The sequence below is a fragment of the Lactuca serriola genome, chromosome 7 (genome assembly GCF_051521515.1).
Source record: "Lactuca serriola cultivar US96UC23 chromosome 7, Lser_US96UC23_V15, whole genome shotgun sequence".
NCBI classification, from domain to species: Eukaryota; Viridiplantae; Streptophyta; class Magnoliopsida; order Asterales; family Asteraceae; genus Lactuca; species Lactuca serriola.
The window spans coordinates 3,164,982-3,186,009 of NC_136414.1; the positions used below are offsets into that span (position 1 = coordinate 3,164,982).

General features: G+C 39.9%; 1 protein-coding gene across 1 annotated transcript; it reads left to right on the forward strand.

Annotated features, from left to right (window-relative positions):
• Window positions 1-20,248: 20,248 nt before the first annotated feature.
• On the forward strand, window positions 20,249-20,728 carry LOC145061962 (uncharacterized). Its single transcript, XM_079009559.1, has one exon. It carries the CDS (start codon window positions 20,249-20,251, stop codon window positions 20,726-20,728), a length of 480 nt encoding a protein of 159 aa, XP_078865685.1.
• Window positions 20,729-21,028: the final 300 nt, after the last annotated feature.

Here is a 21,028-nt window from a genome sequence, read left to right on the forward strand (position 1 = left end):
TTGCCTATAAAATGGTAGTTGAATGAGTGTCTACTCTCACCCATCGCTTGCATGATTGGCGGATGGTCGTTAGTTGAACGAGTTTGATAGGACAAATAATCTTCATTATTAAGTATAATGAATTATAAAGTAACTGAATTCCTTTTATAAAAAATTCGTAATCTTAGTTACTTTAGGAAAAATGTGAATTTGTATGCTTACCCATGAAATTGCACATTGCACTTTATAATTCGTTAGTAGAGCGTGAGTGGTTAACCAAAACACTAATAGGGACTAATAAAGTGTGGTAATGGGTGTCTCGTAAATTACCATTGATTAATGGAGTGTGTGTGGCTAACCGACACATTAAAATGAGATCATAAATGACATCGAGAGTACCAAGCTAATTTGCATGGTTATTCACATCTTATTTTTGATCCTTGGTATCCCAGTCACAAATGGAAGAGCATAATTGAGATTAAACATGCCACTAAATAGTTCAATGAATCTCAAAAGATATAGGAATTTCATTAAAAACCTAATTTGTTCAAATTCGTTTTTTGTGGTGAAATTGGTAAATCGTTATTTACCTACCTTTATATAATTTACAATTAGATTACGACATCCTTTTTTCTAAGTTGTGAATTACTTAGTTGGATTCTAGCCTTAATATTTCAATTGGGTGTTATATTGAGGATTATTATTATCTAACCAAAACTATATTTCTTTTATAAATGTCTACTCCAAATGATGCTTCCAGTTCCTCCTCCTCTTCCAACAACAACTTTTCATTGTTAAACATCTGCTCAAGGGTAATTGTTGATGGCACCAGTTACAACGATTGGATGCGTAAGATCAAAATGGTTCTCCGTTTCATGGACAAGGAGTATATGCTCAACAAAGAACTTCTCGAGATTGATGAAACTAAAGCGACTACTGTAGAACTAGCTGACTATAGGAAACACTGTAATTATTGCATCATGGTGGCGACTATGACTCCCAAGCTACAAAGGTTCTATGAGGATTACTGGCCATACGATATGAACATGGACTTGATGGAAAAGTACCATCAACGAATCGTCAAGAAAAGTACGAGGTGGTAAAGTCCCTCATCACTAGCAAGATGAAAGATGGAGAGTCCGTCAGTAGCCACTTGTAGAGAATACAACGATACGTGGAACATTTGCTAAAGCTTAATGTGAAATTTGATGAGGAATTAGGTATTGATATAGTCTTGCACTCATTTCTAGTTGTTATGATCAGTTTATCTTGACTTATCACATGAACAACCAAGAGACCACATTAGCTCAACTCAAGAACCTCTTGCGAACTGCTGAAGTAGGGATAAAGGGAAAAGGTATTACTTGCACTCCTGTTGCTGCTCCAATTTTGGCCATTGGGCAAGGAAAAGGGAAAAAGAGGAAAGGTCCACCAAAGTAGAATTGGAAGGAAAGTCCCAAGCCGGGTCGTCAAGCAATTTACCCAAAGGAAAGACAAGTTTTGACGCTCCCCTGCCTCTGATCCCAAAGAGGCTACTTTTTTCTACTGCCACGACAAAGGGAATTAGAAACAAAGATGCTTGAAGTACTTGAAAGATATTAAGGATGGCAAGGTGAAGCCAACCTCGGCAGGTATTTACACTATCTTATCTAACAACTCATCATATTCTCATTGTTGGATCCTTGATACAGGATGTGGTTTTCACATTTGTTCTGATTTGTAGAGGATAAGAAAAAGTGAGGATGTGGAGCATGGAAAGATGAACTTGATCATGTGAAATAGGCGATCTCCACTTGTTTCCAAGATTGGAGTTTATAGATTAGTGCTTAGTAGTGGGTTAGGTTTGGATAAGATAAATTGTTGCTACCCATCAGAAATGACACATAACATTATTTCATTCACTCTTTATTTAAACAAGGTTTTAGATACTCTTTTAAATATGAGAATGGATCTATTTATTCTTATAAAAATGGTATTTTTTTATTTTTCAGCTTTACTTTGTGATGGTGTGTATGAAACTGTGATGATTAAAGACAATTTAGGTAATAGTGTTTTCAAATTGATTCATCTAATGGAATAGACAAAGCATGTTGCGGCATTGTCATATTTGACATGTTAACAAGAAACGCATCACCTAACTCCAAAAGGATGGAGTGTTGGAATCATTTGACTTAAGGTCAGATGATATGTGCAAATCTTGTTTACTAGCAAATATAACAAAATCACCTTTCACTGGTTCTTGTGAAAGAGGTGAAGGATTGTTGGATCTCATTCAGATCCACCACAAGGGATGCAAGTTGATTCTATGCGAATTTCACTGATGATTATAGCAGATATGGCTATATCTACTTAATCAAGCATAAATTAGAAACCTTTGAAAAGTTCAAAGAGTTCAAATAATAAGTTGATAATCAATTAGGTATGAAGATCAAGATGCTTATATCCGATAGAGGCGTTGAGTATCTTAGTATCGAGTTCCACAAATACCTCAAGGAATGTGGAATAGTTTCACAATTGAAACCTCCTAGGACACCACAATTTAACGGTGTGGCTGAGAGGCATAACCGAACATTGTTAGACATGGTTCATTCCATGATGAGTCGAGCTTCACTTCCAATCTCATTCTGGGGGTATGCCTTAGAGACCGCCGCCCATATTCTTAATCTTTTCCAAACTAAGAAGGTTTCCAAAACACCTCACGATATGTGAATAGAGAAGGTTACCTTGTTAGCACATGTCAAGCTTTATGGTTGTGAAGCTTTCGTTAGATGAGAGACGCACGACAAGGTTAAACCTCGAAGTGAGAGATATATTTTCATCGGTTACCCACATAAGTATTTTGGATATTTGTTCTATAGACCTAGTGACAACGTGGTTTTGGTAGCACGAAGAGGAGATTGTCGCACGAGAGAGCTCATATGCAAAGAGGACAGTGGGAGTACATAGTGGGGTAGGTGGATTCCTTTGATTATGATAGTTAGGGATTATTGAACCTTCATCGGAGGGTGTGGGTACGAAATTGGGGTGGAGCAAGTCAGGTTTTAATGGAGGAGGGGTACAAGTCGAGGTTCTCTATTCATCTTGGAGTGCGTTGGGTTTTATGAGTAAAAGCTACTCCAGAAGATTTGTGTTGTACTTATTGGTACTTTTGGGGTCCTTTGTTCATAAAAATCATGTCTTGATGGTTTTGGTCCAACCATGAAAGACTTAATGCTTATCTTATGGAGTATAGAAGCTATAAATGAATTTTATGCCTTTTTAAGTCATGCAATAGCATAAAGTTGGCAACTTTATGGATTAAGACCTTATTTCGAAGTTAGATATGTGTTTTGGATGTTGGACTTAAAGCATTAAGTGCTTAATGGGTGTTTTTGGCTGACTAGGGCGTACGTCGGGTGTACGAAAGCATACGCGTCTGGGTTCCTGATTCTGGCGTCGCGACCTAGTATGTCGGGCATACTAGTGGTACGCTTAGCGTACTCGATCAGGGGCTAAGTGTGTGACACCGCAAATTTTCAAACAAAATTTTCATTTTAAATTCACATAATTTTTATAATGTATTTCACAAGAATCCTAACTGTTGAATTAACAAAACACCAACTCTATAATTGTTTGATTTATAATCTAGGACCCTTAAACATAACTCTTTCTCTCTTTTGTGTACAATTGAGCAGGCGCCTTCCCATGATCCAAAAAAGTACCTGAAACACATATCACATAACACGGTAAGCACGAAGGTCAGTGAGTTCCCTAAAATACCACACACATCTCAACAGCCACTCGAGGCTATAACACTGTAAGACCCTCTGGTCAATGTGTGTCAGTGCGACCCTCTAGTCCCAAAACTCGGGTGGACCCTCCAGTCCTAACTCAGTAAGCTCAGAATAAAGCACAACATAAATCACAAAGACATAATGCACAGCATGAATCACAAAGACATAATGCACAACATGAATCACAAAACATAAGGATGGATATCATGATACTTAATGTAAGCACATAAGACCCTCCGGTCACACATAAGTACCACTCTAAATAAAGTATAGTGAGAAGACTCACCTCGTAAGCTAGAAAGTATAATATCGTACACGGAATCTCGAACTAGCCTCCGCCTAACACATAGAATAATTATCTCTAATTAATATTCCACTCATACTCAATACACCAACGGTTGTTCTCCCTCTCTCTATAACTCTTGGAATGGGTAAAAGATCATTCTACCCCTCCATGGTCTCCATTACTCATGTTGACCAAACCCTAAAGTCAACATAAATCAAACTCGAGCCAACAGTCCATATTTGACCTGACTCGCTGAGTGCACCCATGTTACTCTTCGAGTCCCCTCGTTTTCCTCAGAAGTCTCGTGGAGGTTGACTTAGCTATTCGAGTTGACTCCCAACTCACCGAGTTATTGCATGGCCGTGAACATCGGGACAAACCGTAACTGACTCTCCGAGTTAGCTCATGGACTTGGTGAGATTACTCAACCTGATTTCTCATTCAGACATCCAAGGTCAGATCTACCACACTAAACTTTAGATGTAGTCCTTAAAGGCACAAAAGCCGTGTAAAGTCTCGACCTTTACGTTCATGCCTGGCATATATGCCCAAAAATGCCAATACAAAGTCTTACAAAGGGTTAGGTGCTCAAAGTCTAGTCTCTGGCTCAATAAAGTTTAGGTCCGCGGGCTCTCAAGACCCTCCACAGTTCAGATCTGAGGTTTCAACCTCAAATCATACACAAAAGGCTCAATGACTCTAAACAATGGAAGAAAACCCTAGAAAACTCCCATATCAAATCTCCATAGAAGATTAGAAAGTAAGCATCTTTACCTCAAGAAAACTCTGCTGAATCTGTAGATCCAAAGTATCCTCTTGCTTTAAACTCAATACTCTTTACTTCTCCTTCAAAGAATGCACCAACAACCACCAATTTAGCTCTTCTCTCACTCTCTAGATCTAATGGCGATTAGGGTTTTCTTTCTGGGTTATAGAATGGTTGGTGAGCCGCAATGAAGCTCTAAGTATCCTTAAATAGGCACCAAACCCTAGGAATTTAGGGTTCCTCCACCCAGTATCTACTCAACGAGTCGGCATACAGACTCGTCGAGTCTGCTCATTAACCCGTGTGAAAAATCTTGACTCTACTCAACAAGTTGAGGAACCAACTCGTTGAGTCACCCAGGAAAAATCATATTTTACATATAGAAATGTTATACCTCGAAGTTAGGATGTTACAATTCTCCCCCACTTAATTTGATTTCGCCCTCGAAATCGCGCCTTAGCATCGCATAGATCAAAACCTAATAGCCCGATAAGTACCACCAAAAAGGATCTCATACCATACAACAATCTTCCTCAAAAGACATCTGACCCCAAACAGGAACTCCCAATCCCAAAAAGAACAGAACCGTCTGCCATTATGGTACTTATTCCGACTCTCCAGAATTTGAAGACTCTAGTGGTCTGTCTCCCTACCATACCGCCCTCCCAAGATATCATCATGCTAATTCTTGCTCGAATAACAGACACAAATACTCACTGCCCCTCTGATTCTCTTGCTAAGGCTGATACAACAATTTTTATGAGCTTTAAGATTCAAAAATTTGACTTTTCATATAACTTGAGGACAAGTTACAAAACACCTTTTATGAACAACTTGTAGATTAATTTGGATTGAAAACAACTAACACATAATTTTTTTCATTAATCTAAATTGACTCATAAAATAAGGTAAAACAAAAAACTTTTGGTAAACAATAACTTGAGGACAAGTAACGGAGTCCATACAAATTCATTAAGATCAAAAATTACACTAACAAACAATTTGCACATAATTCCTATGATCTAACTAAACTCATATGCATGAACATTCATAATCAACAATTTTCAAGAATTACATAAACATATATAAAACTTGAAACTTTGATTATATCATTGAAATTGGTTTAACATAATCATTACCACATTAAAAACAGGTTTTATAAGTCCAAAACTGGTCAAGGTAATGGTTCTAGACCAATTCCAGCACCAAAACTCGAACAACAAGCTGTCAGGACCCAAAATTCGTCGAGTTCCTTGAGGAACTCATCGAGTTCATGCCTAATATTATGAACTCGTCGAGTTTTATGCATAAACTCTTCGAGTTTTGTGGTCTGGACAATTCTTGGCTTCGAAAAATCAGTTTGCATCAAGTATAATTGAAAACAAGCCTTGGCTCTGATACCACTGTTGGGTTTTGAGCATTCTAACACGCCTAAGGTGTTCATGCAACCCTAAATACCTTGGATCTATGTTTTCACTAATTATACATGCAATGGTGTTTCCAAGGTATTAAACCTAAAACTAGCATACAATTGTTATAGAATCTAGTTAGGATAACATACCTTATGGTGGAGCTTGAAGTCTTGATGTATTTAGCCTTAAGAGCTTAGACCCAATAGTGTAGAAGCCTCAAGTGGAATCACAACACATCATGAACAAAGAATGAACTTGAGAGAGAATCTCCATGCACCCAAAAACACCATGAACTCCAAGAATCCTCAAGTATCTTGCAAGTGGCGATTTTGGCTATGAATGGATGTATTTTTATGTGGGATTTCTAGGGTCATGGGTATAACCCAAATCCATACCCATGGGTTTTATGATGCATGGTTCATGTGGCCCAACTCTTTATGTATCCATACATAAACTTCGTCCAACATGGATCATAAGCCCAACACATATAAATATAACTAATTAACATAATTAGTCCCTGTAGATTTAATTAGTCTCTTTTGATCACCAAATTAATTCTTGATCAATACTAATTAACCCATATGATTTCATATTAATATATATTATATCTTATAATATATTAATAAATCATGTATAACATCTTCTCTCAAAAGTCTATCCTAACAAATTGTTCTGATGATATGCAACCCAAATGGACCATGCTACTCTCGGGTCAAGTACATACCAATAATAGTTATGGGCTTAGACATCTAATCCAAAAGAAACCCATTACCACTCTGAATAACATTTACCAGTATATTCAAAATCTCATCTTGGTAACTCAGTACGCAACTAGGGTAAACTCGAGCTCGAGTGCCTGGGGTGACAACTGAATTGAGACCACTCGTCACCAATCTAAGACTCAACTTACAACCTGTGATCCGCGAACCCATGTTTGCATGACTTCTCCATTTCCTTCCGATTCTGCCAGCCACTTCCTAACTCAGAATATAATGATTACCCATTATCATGGAGACACTAGTCTCTCCCCTGGTTCAACCACCAGGTTCCCAAAGACTCGATGGATAAGGCTACCCAAGCCTATGAACTCCTCTGCATCATGCTCTAACTAGTGAATACTACGGCTCCCGTGGTTACAACATTCTTTCTTACTGACTAGTAAGTGCTACAGCTCCCCATAATCTTAAGGCACTCCCTCACTGACTCATGAGGGCTATGGCTCCCCGCAGTCTCACAATACCCTCTTCCGACCAGTGAAAGTTACGGCTCCCTGCAGTTTCAAAAAACTTCCTTGCTGTCCAAAGAAAGCTACGGTTCCCGCCATTCCACAATGCTCTCTCTCCCACTCGTTGGTTAGTGAAAGCTACGGCTCCCCACAGTTCCACAATACTCGCTCCCTGACTAGTGAAAACTACAGCACCCCGCAGTTTCACGACACTCTCACGCTCTCCAGGGACTCACCCTACAGTCCTTCCCGATAGTTCCAAGTGATTATTCACACTCGGACCCACTCACTCTCTTATCACCCCATAATCTCATCCTCAAGTAACCCCCTACTGGGTACTCTAACTCATGCTCTGCGGCCCAATCGTAGGCAGGTACACACACCCACCCAGATTAAGCACCACCATTTTTGATGTAAATTCTAGTAGACAATGCACTTTCCTCGGTATTGTTATACTCTTGGATAATTCCCTTTTTCTAGCGGCAATTAACTGATAGGTTCCCTCTGGAAAAATAGTCACTTGGTGCTCCGCTAGCCATCTCACAACTCAAGTCTCAAGATAATCCAAACTTTAGGGTATCATACTCGGATACCACGGTACATCATCACAGAACCTCATGATGTATTGTCTCAACCACTGATCTCCCACTCACAACATCGTACTCGGGTACCACGATGCATACTCCAGAGTCTCACAACGTCATGCTTCCACCATTGATCTTCCTTTTGAACATCGTGTTACTTTGAAATACTCCATCTTTCAATTGAAACACAGAGGAATCGTCAATGAATCAACACTCATTGACGACAATCCGAAACTTCATCATCTTCTGATCAAATCCATGTACATAATCTGAAATTGGTTGCCAAAACAACTGCTGCCCTTTCTGAAACGCGGAAAACAATCCATACATCTATTTGGTACTTCAGAAATCGAATTCAGACCTTAATGACCCATCTTCCTTGAACTCCACAATGGCAATCCCGAAAAAAAAATCCGTGAAATCATTAGATTTTCTCTGACCAACGACCACCTAACGGGAATACACCCATCCTTCCAAGAACACAAACACATGCATCATCTTACTCTGTACCTGGCCTTGCCCATCACTATCCGAGTCTCGTATACCCGCACCGCGGGTACTCATAACCCATACCTCTAAGTCACAACTCGAATAAATCGCCGATTCACCCAGCATAATACTCAGTTCTCCCCTACTTGGGGTTTGTTCCATCACCAATTGGCATACCAACAGTCTACTCCACAGACTGTTTCACCAGATACGTCACTCCTGACTCTAGGAACCCGCTAAAGACCAAGCAACCTCAATTATCTCGCAACTCAGACGAAAACCTCATAATTCTCCCAACATGACTGCCTCTAGTTACCCAAATTCGCATGCCAGCACTACCGACTCCCTCGGTTGTCCGAACTAGTCGTGACCCTTAGTCTGAAAATAATAAGCTACCACGCACATTATCTATGATTCCTCAACCATCATTCCATCGCGTGGATCATCACAGGAGTAGGAGACCATACTCTCACAGTAGAGGTCCAAAGTAAACATCTAGGGACACCGCCTTAACATACTTCTCTTGATTACTCAAAAAGGCTACTAACATATGCCTCACTATAATCAACTAAGGCATATCTTGTGCTTATTCACCTTAGTTCCCACTGATGACTCACTTATGATACAAGAAGTACCTCACAACAGGTGTGCTACGCAAATATCTAGTGACAATATCGTAACTAAATGCAACCCCCACGGGTTTTACCGCTAAACTCTGCAATCAGACCCATAGGAAGCGGAATTAATGTAACTCTCGTCACAAGAGGCGACCTTTCATTCACCGGTCGATTACTTACCCTAAAACGTAATCCTCCACCAGGTGCCATATCTATTCATTCCTACGTCTTGTGACTCCATCTGGCACCTCCCAGTAAATATCCCAAAAACTATCTCGATTTCCCTTCAAAGTATGCCCCAATGGAACTCGCTCGACAAGGCCCTCTGTCTCCACACTCCATCATACCCGTTCTCAGTCTCAACCTTCACAACCAGACAACTAGTAAAGTCAAAGGCACTATCTATCATGAATCATGGTACTCGAACCATGTTACCTCTTCCCAATCTGCTACGAACCATGGCACTCGAACCATGTTATCTCTTCTTACTTTGCTGCTTATCATGGTACACAAACCATGCTATCTCCTCTTACTCAGCTACTTAGAACCTATGGAGTTCTCCTTACTTTGAGTATGGGTCCTCTACTTTCAGTAGTATGGGTCCATACTACCTGCCACATCTACCCATACTTTCCACACGGATCATTCCAGATTTCCTAAGTAGCTGCTCATCCTTCTCAATCACCGATCTCGTTATACCTGGCCGCTTTCCAGCAAATACTCTCATTTATCAGCATACTCGTCTGACTTCCCGAGGCGCTCCTAGGTTCTCACACTTCTCTGCAATCAGCTGCTGAATAACCCTTATGATGCCAGCCATCTACCTCCTGAATATCGTCATATTCACTTGGTAGCGGACTCCCATCATCAAGAGTTCCACAAAGCATGAAGCAAGCAACATTTGGGCATCGAATAACCTCCACCAGCACATAACACTACTGGAGCATACAACTCCACTTGCTCTATTCACAACTCAAAAGGCATCACCGAACTCAGGCCATCTTACCTCTCGCGGTAACTAACTACTCTCATCGGTAGACTCCTCAATTGCTCATCTAGGTATCTCTCCTAGATTATATCTCATCTCATAGCTCTCTCTCTAAGTGATTCCCGCTAGATAATCTTACTCATCACATACTCAAAGCACATACAAATAGCAACACTCCTAGGCTAAGGCATCACAATCAGGCAACTCTAGCCCTAGAATATGGAATACCTAGCCTATGCTCTAACATGCAATTCTAATATCTCGTGAATATCTAATGAATATCACATAAATATCTCATAAATATCTTATAAAGTAAACAACTGAGGTATTTTGGGAAATCACCGTTCGGGCTCTGGCTGATTGTACACACTACTCTTTCTCGTTTTTCTCTTGGATTCTCTTACTCATTTTAGAAAAATCGTTTCTTTTGAAAATCTTTCTCAAATCTTGTTTGGCTGTCAAACCAACAAATAATGGGATAAAAATATAACAATAAAACTCAAATCACTGCTACTTCATACACTAAAGATAGTATAGAGTAAGCAGGGCCGATCCACAGGAATACGGGACTTCAGTAAAAGGAATACATTTCTGATTCCGATTCCTACATATGTATTATGTTAAAAGATGTAATATAATTATGATTATGTTTTATATTGGTTGGTAATTTAGATATTAATAAACTCTAATATCTAGGTTGACAAAAGTATTTTATTCAAAACATCCTCTTTAAATAAAAATTCCTTTAATTGATTCAATTCAAATAAGTTCTTGCATTAAATCATTGAAGGACATTAAGTTCTTGCAACAATTACCAACAATGTTCAACATTCTTCTTAAGCTTGGGATTATGAACATTTAACCTTTGATTACACTTATTTTGATTCAAATTCAACCAATCAAGTGTATGTTACTAACATCAAATCATAAAACATATACAAATTTCATAATTTGATTAACTAGATTGAATGGAACCCTAGTTCATTGATCAAGTGAAAAAGAGAATCCCTCAAACACATAATTAGGATCAAATCAAAGATTACTGGATATTAAACATAAGTCAAATGTAAATTACAACCTAATAACACATACTTAAGAATTCAGAATCAGAACTGAAATAGGAATCAACCACACATGTCTAAGTTAAACTATAATTCAACAAGTTTAATCCTCAATTGAACTTACAAAGTGCAAATTAAAGTGTTTCCAAATGTTAATCCACTTCCAAAATCTCCCAAAATCGATTTCTTCTCTCCCCAAACACGACTTAACTTCTCCTGCAACTGGTTGTCCTCTTTTTACAAATGATTCAACTGTTTTAAAACTGGCTACACGTTTACACGGACCGTGTAAATTATAACTAACCATTTACACGGCCGTGTAAATACAAGAAGTAATTTGCTCATAAGTAAGTGTTTACACGGCCCGTGTAAACTCAAAGCTTTCATTTACATGGCCGTGTAAATCTCTGTGAAGTCAAAATCTTCATTTTCTTCTTAAGTTCCTCCTCGATGCTCCAACGGTCCCGAAACTTCATCGACATCTTTTATTCATCATCTCAACTAATATTCTTCCTTCAAAATTCCCTGAAATATCACAAAAGTGTATGAATGGAATTGCATCATGAAAAATCCCGAAAATATGCAAAATGCATGAGTTTAAACCTAAATGCAATGTACTTTTATGGACTAAAACTACAAAATGAATGCATGAATTGTATGTAACAAATCCTTAGTTTGAGTTAAGACATACCGAAAGAAGCATCTGAATCCCTCAAACCAAGGCTTTGATTCCAACTTGTAACACCGCAAATTTTCAAACAAAATTTTCATTTTAAATTCACATAATTTTTATAACGTATTTCACAAGAATCCCAACTATTGAATTAACAAAACACCAACTTCTCACTTGTTTGATTTATAATCCAGGACCCTTAAACATAAATTTTTTTCTCTCATGTGTACATTCGAGCCGACACCTTCCCGCGATCTAAAGAAGTACCTGAAACACATATCACATAACATGGTAAACACGAAGCTTAGTGAGTTCCCACAAAATACCACACACATCTCAATAGCAACTCGAGGTTATAACACTGTAAGACCCTCTGGTCAATGTGTCTTAGTGGGACCCTCCAGTGCCAAAACTCAGATGGACCCTCCGGTCCTAACTCAGTAAGCTCAAAATAATGCACAACATAAATCACAAAGACATAATGCACAACATGAATCACAAAGACATAATGCACATCATGAATCACAAAACATAAGGCAGGATATCATGATACTTAATGTAAGCACATAAGACCCTCTAGTCACACATAAGTACTACTCTAGGTAAAGTGCAGTGAGAAGACTCACCTCGTAAGCTTGCAAGTATAATCTCGTACACGGAATCTCGAACTAGCCTTTGCTTAATGCATAGAATAATTATCTCTAATTAATATTCCACTCGTACTCAATACAACAATGGTTGTTCTCCCTCTCTCTCTAACTCTTAGAATGGGTAAAAGACCATTTTACCCTGCCATGGTCTCCATTAATCATGTTGACCAAACCCTAAAGTCAACAGAAGTCAAACTCGAGTCAACAATCCATATTTGACCTGACTCGCCAAGTGCACCCATGTTACTCGTTGAGTCCCCTCGTTTTCCTCAGAAGTCTTGTGGAGGTTGACCCACCTTGTCGAGTTGACTCCCAACTCACCGAGTTATTAGATGGCCGTGAATATTGGGAAAAACCCTAACTAACTCGTCGAGTCAGCTCATGGACTTGGCGAGTTTACTCAACCTGATTTCTCATTCATACATCCAAGGTCAGATCTACCATACTAGACTCTAGATCTAGTCCATACAGGCACAAAATCCATGTAAAGTCTCGGCCTTTATGTTCATGCATGGCACATATGCCCAAAAATGCCAATACAAAGTCTTACAAAGGGTTAGGTGATCTAAGTCTAGTCTCTAGCTCAATAAAGTTTAGGTCCTTGGGCTCTCAAGAGCCTCCACACTTCAGATCTGAGGTTTAAACCTCAAATCATACACAAAAGGCTCAATAACTCTAAATAATGGAAGAAAACCCTAGAAAACTCCCATTTCAAAATCTCAATAGAAGATGAGCAAGTCAGTATCTTTACCTCAAGAAAACTCTGCTGAATTTGTAGATCCAAAGTCTCTTCTTACTCCAACCTCAATACTATTTACTTCTCCTTCAAAGAATGCACCACCAACCACCAATTTAGCTATTCTCTCACTCTCTAGCTCTAACGGCGATTAGGGTTTTCTCTGAGGGTTGTAGAATGGTTAGTGAGCCACAGTGAAGCTATTAGTGCCCTTAAATAGGCCCCAAACCCTTAAAATTCAGGGTTTCTCCACCCAGCGTCTACTCGACGAGTCTGCATACATACTTGTTGAGTCATCTCATTGTTAGGTGCATTTTGTGCACCTTTTTGCACAGCTTTTAGCCCTTTTTTATGTATGTCCTTAGCATAATTTCATTGTTTTTATTGCATTTTAGCATATTTAGGTTAATTTATTGAACAACCTTATTTTCACTCCTTCATGTCCTTTTTCAGGTGAACCGGAGGTTGGAACGCGCTTTTGGAGGTGCTAGGGAGCGTTAGTGAAGATTGCGGGACGATTGGGCGAGAATCAGAAGAATTAGAAAAATCAAGTTTGGATGAGCATCCATAGGGAAACACGGGGTGTGTTGGGTTTGGCTTAGAATCCAACACGGTGCGTGTTTGACGGTTCAAGCAATTTTGACTTCACTGAACACGACCCGTGTTCATTCAGCCTATATGGACACGGGGCGTGTTGGGCTAGCTGGGCATTTTTGAGCATCGTACTTCAAATTTGGAATCAAGAATTGAAGGGTTGGTTTACACTCAACACGACCCGTGTTGATTTGCTCTATTTCGACACGGGGTGTGTTCAACTTAAAAACTGTCTTTTTGGTAGTTTTTCCTCTATTCTTATTACGAGAATTAGGCCATTTTTGGGAGCAGGGAGAGCGGAGAAAAGCATTTTTTGAGAGAAGGAATTGAAGGTTTTAGCAAGGATTGTCCGTTAAACATTCAGAAACATTTTGATTTCATATTTGTAAGCATTTTAGTTCTTGATTTCATCTTCTAGAATTCCAGTTTTGTTCTAGTCATGTGTGGCTAGAACCCTAATTTCTCCAACTCATGTTTTGACTTTCTACTTGTGAATCTAATCATATGACTTGATGTTTGTTCTTAATTTCTATCTAACGAATTTGATTTTGCTTCAATCGAATGTTTGATTCTAATTATGATTCTTATTGGCCATTTGAATTAGGGTTAGGTCACTCCTCTTTTACAAAATCCGTAATTGTTTTGTGAAATTGAACAAGTAACAAGCATTAAATTGATCTCTATTGAATGAATTTAATGTAAATCTTATTCATACACTTTTACACTTCCGAGCTTATGAGGAGTATTGGGTGTTGTTAGGAACATTCACATAAAGCTTCTTGCAATCTTTCAATCTAATTCTAAGAGCTTGTTTAGATTAGGTTAGTAAGGTTAGGAATAATCAAAGAGCTTGTTTTGGTTAATCATTGTGGTGAATGGAAAGTTTTAGCGCTTGTTAACACTTTGAAGTACCAATTTAGATAGAATGAAACAAAAGTCTTGTCATCTTGGATTCACATTGTTGAACGGTCATACATGAAGTTGGAGTTGTTATAATATCTGAATTTAATTTACTCATTCAGCCAATTACTTGTGATTTTACTTTATTTGTCTAATCATTGCAATCAAACCCCCCCTTTTCTTTCATCTTTTGTGAACAAGTACCTTACGCAAAAAGGGTATGGACTGATTGTCTCGTGTCTCTGTGGATCAACCCTACTTGCCTTGTACTACTTTTTAGTGCAATAGAGTAGTGTTACTCAGGAGTATATCGTACCCCTTTATTTGTTGGGTTTGACACGCCTAACAAATTGGCGTCGTTGCCGGGGACATGGTGTTACTAATTGTTTATGCCTAGATCTTTTCGTACAGGTACGCCATTGCCAATTGATTCAGAGATAGAGAAGACTGCAAAGAAGTTAAGGAAGCAACCCAAACTTCGTAAAAGGCAGCCGGTTTCCGGTACGTCCTCATCATCTACTCCCCCAGTCATCAACATTTGGGAGGACATACCCCTCTCAAGTGTATCCACATCAGAAACAGAAAGCCCATCACTCTCACCACAATTAGCCTCACCCATAAATACCACTTCACCCTCTTCACCTATTCATAATATCCTAAAAAGTTCACCTACAGAAACATCACCCACTTCTCAAGCCATGGCAGATAACCCTGGAGGGAATCAAGGTCCTCCAAACCCACCACCCGAACAAACTCTTCGTCATTGGTCAAGACAAGAGGTGACTCAACAACCTCTTTGTATCACATACCCAGCTGCTACCAACTTGGAACTCAAATCCAGGCTCATTCACTTACTCCCAACATTTAGGGGCCTAGAAAATGAAGATCCTCACAAGTTTCTTACAGAGTTTCATGTAGTATGTGTGGGTATCAAACCACACAATGTCACGGAGGATCAGATCAAGCTTAGGGCGTTCCCCTTCGTAGTGCAAGACGCCGCCAAAGACTGGCTCTATGACCTCCCACCGGGGACGGTGACTACTTGGGTGGACCTTGCGAGGTTGTTCTTGGACAAGTATTTTCCTGAAATGAAAGCTTCATCCCTACGGAGGGAAATTATCGGAATCAAGCAACACAAAATAGAAGCTTTCCACACATACTGGGAAAGATTTAAGAAACTTTGCGCCCGTTGTCCAAAGCACGGGATCACTGAGTATCAGCTCCTACAGTATTTCATTGAAGGTATGACCCCCATGGAAAGAAGGCTTCTCAATGCTTCTAGTGGCGGATATTTGTCCGATAAGAACCCAACTGAGATCCGAAATCTAATCAACAACATGGCTGAAGATTCCAAACATTCAAGACATTACGAAGAATGGTATACGGATGCACCCCGGGGTGTAAAAGAAGTTCAAACTCCTCAGATTGAAGGTCAATTGTCCGAGCTCACAAAAGTAGTCATGATGTTGGCCAAAGACAAAGGTGTGCAGCCCACACTCCGCCCATGCGGTATTTGCACCCAAGTGGGGCATCCAACCGATATGTGCCCACAACTCCAAGAGGAAGATTATGAAGAAGAGAAAGTCATGGGAGGCTATTATGGGGCAAATCAGAGAGGTTATGAGCAACCAAGAGATGATCAGCGATGGAACAATAATCAAGGGCGGGGAGGCAATCAAAAAGGGAATTATCAGCAAAATCAATCTCATCAATATCAACCAAGACCACCATTTCCTCAAAATCAACAACGACCACCCTTCCAACCTCAAAATTACCAACCAAGGCACCCACAACAACCCCCTCCACAAGCAAGTTCTTCAAGTATGTCCTTAGAGGAAATAGTGAAAAGCCTTGCCACAAGCACTCAAAGCTTTCAACAAGAAACCAAGGCAAGCATAAAAAGCTTGGAGCAATAAGTATCACAACTTGCTCAATCCGTGAGTAAGATGGAGTCGCAAGGAAAGCTACCCTCTCAAACGGAGAAGAACCCAAAACACAATGCGTGTGTAATTACTCTAAGAGGTGGGAAAAGCTATGAAAGCCCAAGGATGCCGCATGAAGAAGAAGAAGAGAAAGAGATTGAGGTGGAAGAAGCTATCAAAGAAGAGGAAATGAAAAGTACTTCCAAGTCAAAGAAGCCCATAGAGACCGAAGTGAAAGTCACACCAGCTCCATTTCCTTCAAGGCTGGCAAGCACCAAAAGAGAAAGGGAAGATGACGAAATCATGGCCATTTTCGAAAGGTTGAAATCAATATCCCTCTTTTAGATGCCATTACACAGATTCCTGGATATGCTAAGTTCCTTAAGGAACTTTGCACATCTAAGAAAAATCTTAAAGGAAATCAAACTGTGAAGGTTGGTGAAAATGTCTCAGCTGTGTTACAAAAGCGGCTACCAAAAAAATGCAAGGACCCGGGTGTTTTCACGGTTCCTTGCAAAATGGGTAACCTTTTCGTACCACGTGCCATGCTTGATCTAGGAGCATCAATTAATGTCTTACCCTATTCAAGTTATAGGACAATGGGAATTGGACCTTTATCAAAAACCAGAGTTATCATTCAACTTGCTGACCGGTCTTTGGTACACCCGAAAGGTGTATTGGAGGACGTGTTAGTGCAAGTTAATGAGCTTGTTTTTCCCACTGACTTTTATGTTTTAGACATGGGTGATGAAAACACCCCACAATCGAGCTCCATCCTTTTGGGGAGACCTTTTATGAGTACCGCAAAAACAAAAATAGATGTAGCCAATGGTACTTTGACAATGGAGTTCGATGGTGAGGTGATTAACTTTAATATCTTTGAAGTCGTGCGTTATCCTAGCGGTATTCATTCTTTAAACTTCATAGATGTTATTAGTTCATGTACTAATGATTTCTTTGAGATGTCAAGCCAAGATGTGCTAACCACCATCTTGAGCAAACACTTTGATGAGATAGGGATTAAGGATTTGGCTGACAAGTACACATTAGAGGATGAATTGATTGAAGTAATCGATTCCTTGGAGAAAGCACAACCCATGAGAGTTGAACCACCCCGCATGAAGCTAAAAAGTTGCAATCCGAAACTTCTCCCATCCATAGTACAACCACTGACTCTTGAGTTGAAGGGTCTTCTCGACCATCTGAAGTATGCCTATCTTGGAGAGGAAGAGACATTACTGGTGATAATTTCGACCAAGCTGGCACGAGAAGAAGAAAAAGAGTTGGTTGAAATTTTGAAGAAATACAAGGAGGCTATTGGTTGGACCATTGCGGATATAAAAGGGTTGAGCCTATCATTATGCATGCATAAAATGCTGATGGAAGAGGACTTCAAGCCAACCCGTGAAGCCCAAAGGAGGTTGAATCCACCTATGATGGAGGTGGTTAAAAAGGAGATCATGAAGCTCTTGGATGTAGGTGTAATCTACTCCATTTCTGATAGTAAGTGGGTAAGTCCTGTGCAAGTTGTCCCGAAAAAAGCCGGAGTCACCGTTGTCAGAAACTCCAAGGGGGAATTGGTACCCACCCGTGTTCAAAACGGGTGGAGAGTTTGTATCGATTGTAGGAAGTTGAATGCTTCCACCTGCAAAGACCACTTCCCTTTGCCATTCATCGATCAAATGTTAGAACGATTGGCCGGGAAATCCCACTATTGCTGCCTTGATGGTTTCTCTGGTTTTCATCAAATTCCGATTGCCCCGGAAGACCAAGAGAAAACCACATTCACATGTCCCTTTGGCACCTTTGTGTATAGACGCATGCCCTTCGGCTTGTGCAATGCACCCGCGACCTTCCAAAGGTGTATGATGAGCATATTTTCAGAATGTGTCAAAAATATCATAGAGGTTTTCATGGACGATTTTACTGTTTATGGAAATTCTTTTAATGAATGTTTGCATAATCTCACCAAAATCTTACAAAGGTGCATTGACACGAACATAGTCCTTAATTATGAAAAATTCCATTTTATGCTTGACAAGGGCTTGATACTTGGACATGTGGTGTCCCAAAAAGGTTTAGAAGTTGGCAAGGCCAAAACAGATGTTATTAAGAGCTTACCATACCCGACAAATGTTCGGGAAGTACATTCTTTTCTTGGCCATGCAGGTTTTTATCGGCGGTTTATAAAGGATTTTTCCAAGATCACGGTGCCGACGTGTCAACTTCTACAAAAGGAGGCCGATTTTGAGCTTGGTGATGAATGTACGAAGGCATTTGATCGTTTGAAAGACTTGTTGACATCCGCCCCCATTATTCAACCGCCAAATTGGGATCTTCCATTAGAGATCATGTGCGATGCTAGCAATACCACGGTTGGGATGGTTTTGGGGCAAAAGGTTGACCGCGCACATCATGTCATCTACTATGCATCAAAGACCCTTGATAGTGCACAAGGAAACTACACCACAACGGAGAAAGAGTTTCTTGCTATTGTCTTTGCTCTAGAGAAGTTCCGACAATACCTCCTTGGAACTAAAGTGATCATATATTCGGACCATGCAGCCATAAAGCACTTGCTTACAAAGAAAGATTCGAAGCCGAGGTTAATACGGTGGATGCTGCTTTTGAAAGAGTTCGATATTGAGATCAAAGACAAGAGTGGAAAGGAAAATCTGGTTGCAGATCATCTAAGTCGCGTTGTATCGCCCGAAGATGGTATACCAATCTGTGACACATTTCCAGATGAGCATCTATTTGCAGCCAAAGAAGCACCATGGTATGCAGATATCGTCAATTACTTGGTCACAAGTCAATTTCCCCCAGATTCATCCCGTTGGCAAAGAGACAAAATCAAGAAGGCAGCCAACTGATACATATGGGACGAGCCTTACCTTTGGAGGTACTATGCGGACCAAGTAATTCGCAGGTGTGTTGAGCAAAAAGAGGTACAATCTATCCTTAATTTTTTCCATTCTTATGCTTGTGGTGGTCACTTTGGACCCCAAAGGACAGCTAGGAAAGTTTTAGATATCGGATTCTTTTGGCCTTCTATTTTCCATGATTCCTATGTGCTTTGTGCACATTGTGAAAAGTGCCAAAAATCCAGATCTTTAAGCTCTAGGAATCAAATGCCCCTTACCCTTATTCTAGTATGTGAGATTTTTGATGTATGGGGTATTGAATTTATGGGACCATTTCCGCCCTCTTTTGGTTGTTCTTATATTTTGTTAGCGGTGGACTATGTGTCCAAATGGGTGGAGGCTAAGGCCACCCGTACTAATGATTCCAAAGTTGTGGTCGATTTCCTTAAGGTACAGATTTTCTCACAGTTTGGCACACCAAAGACGCTCATAAGTGACCGCGGGACCCATTTCTGCAGTCGGATGCTAGAAGCTGTTTTGAAGAGATATGGAGTGACACACAAAGTCTCAACAACTTCTCATCCCCAAACCAATGGACAAGTAGAAGTCTCAAACAGGCAAATCAAAAGCATCTTGTAGAAAACGGTCAACCCAAACTACAAAGATTGGAGCTTAAGGCTAGATGATGCCTTATGGGCATACCGTACCGCCTTTAAAACTCCCATTGGTATGTCCCCATATAGGCTTGTGTTTGGTAAAGCATGCCATCTTCCAGTTGAGCTTGAGCATAAAGCTTTTTGGGCGGTAAAGAAATTCAACATGAGTGAAGATGAGGTGGGAAATAAAAGGAAACTTGATATCCAAGAGCTAGAGGAGATTCATAATGATGCATACGAAAGCAACATGATCTATAAGGAGAAAACAAAAGCATACCATGACAGGGCGATCTCCCGAAAGACTTTTACACAAGGACAAAAGGTGTTGGTATACCACTCAAGATTCAAGCTAATTTCAGGAAAGTTGAGATCGAGATGGGTTGGTACTTTCATGGTCACAAGGGTATTTGACCATGGTGCGGTGGAAATCACGAGCAAGCAAACGGGTAAAACATTCAAAGTCAATGGTCACAGGCTGACGCTGTTTTATGAAGGATTTGAGGTGAAGAATGAAGAGGTTGACGAATTGGAGAACCCCACATACCAAGACTGAAGCACACTTGGGGGAAAAGTCGAGCCAATGACTTAAAACAAGGGCGGCTAACCGGGAGGCAACTCGGGGGTATTTCTGTCTTTTATTTAAAAACAATTTCCATTTCTTTGAGTTTTTGGTTTTCAATGTTCCAAATGCATTTAAACATGATTTAAAATCACCAAACGGACCTAGGAATGCAAAAGTATTTCATTTCAAAGAGAAGGAAATTTTCAAGTTCAAAAAGTGGGGATTAGCATCTAGGGACCAACATGGGTCGTGTCCCGCTTAACCTTAATGGAACACGGGTCGTGTTCATGT

Coding starts and splice junctions, on each gene's coding strand:
- LOC145061962 (XM_079009559.1), top strand. CDS start 20,249: ATGTCCCCATATAGGCTTGTGTTTGGTAAAGCATGCCATCTTCCAGTT.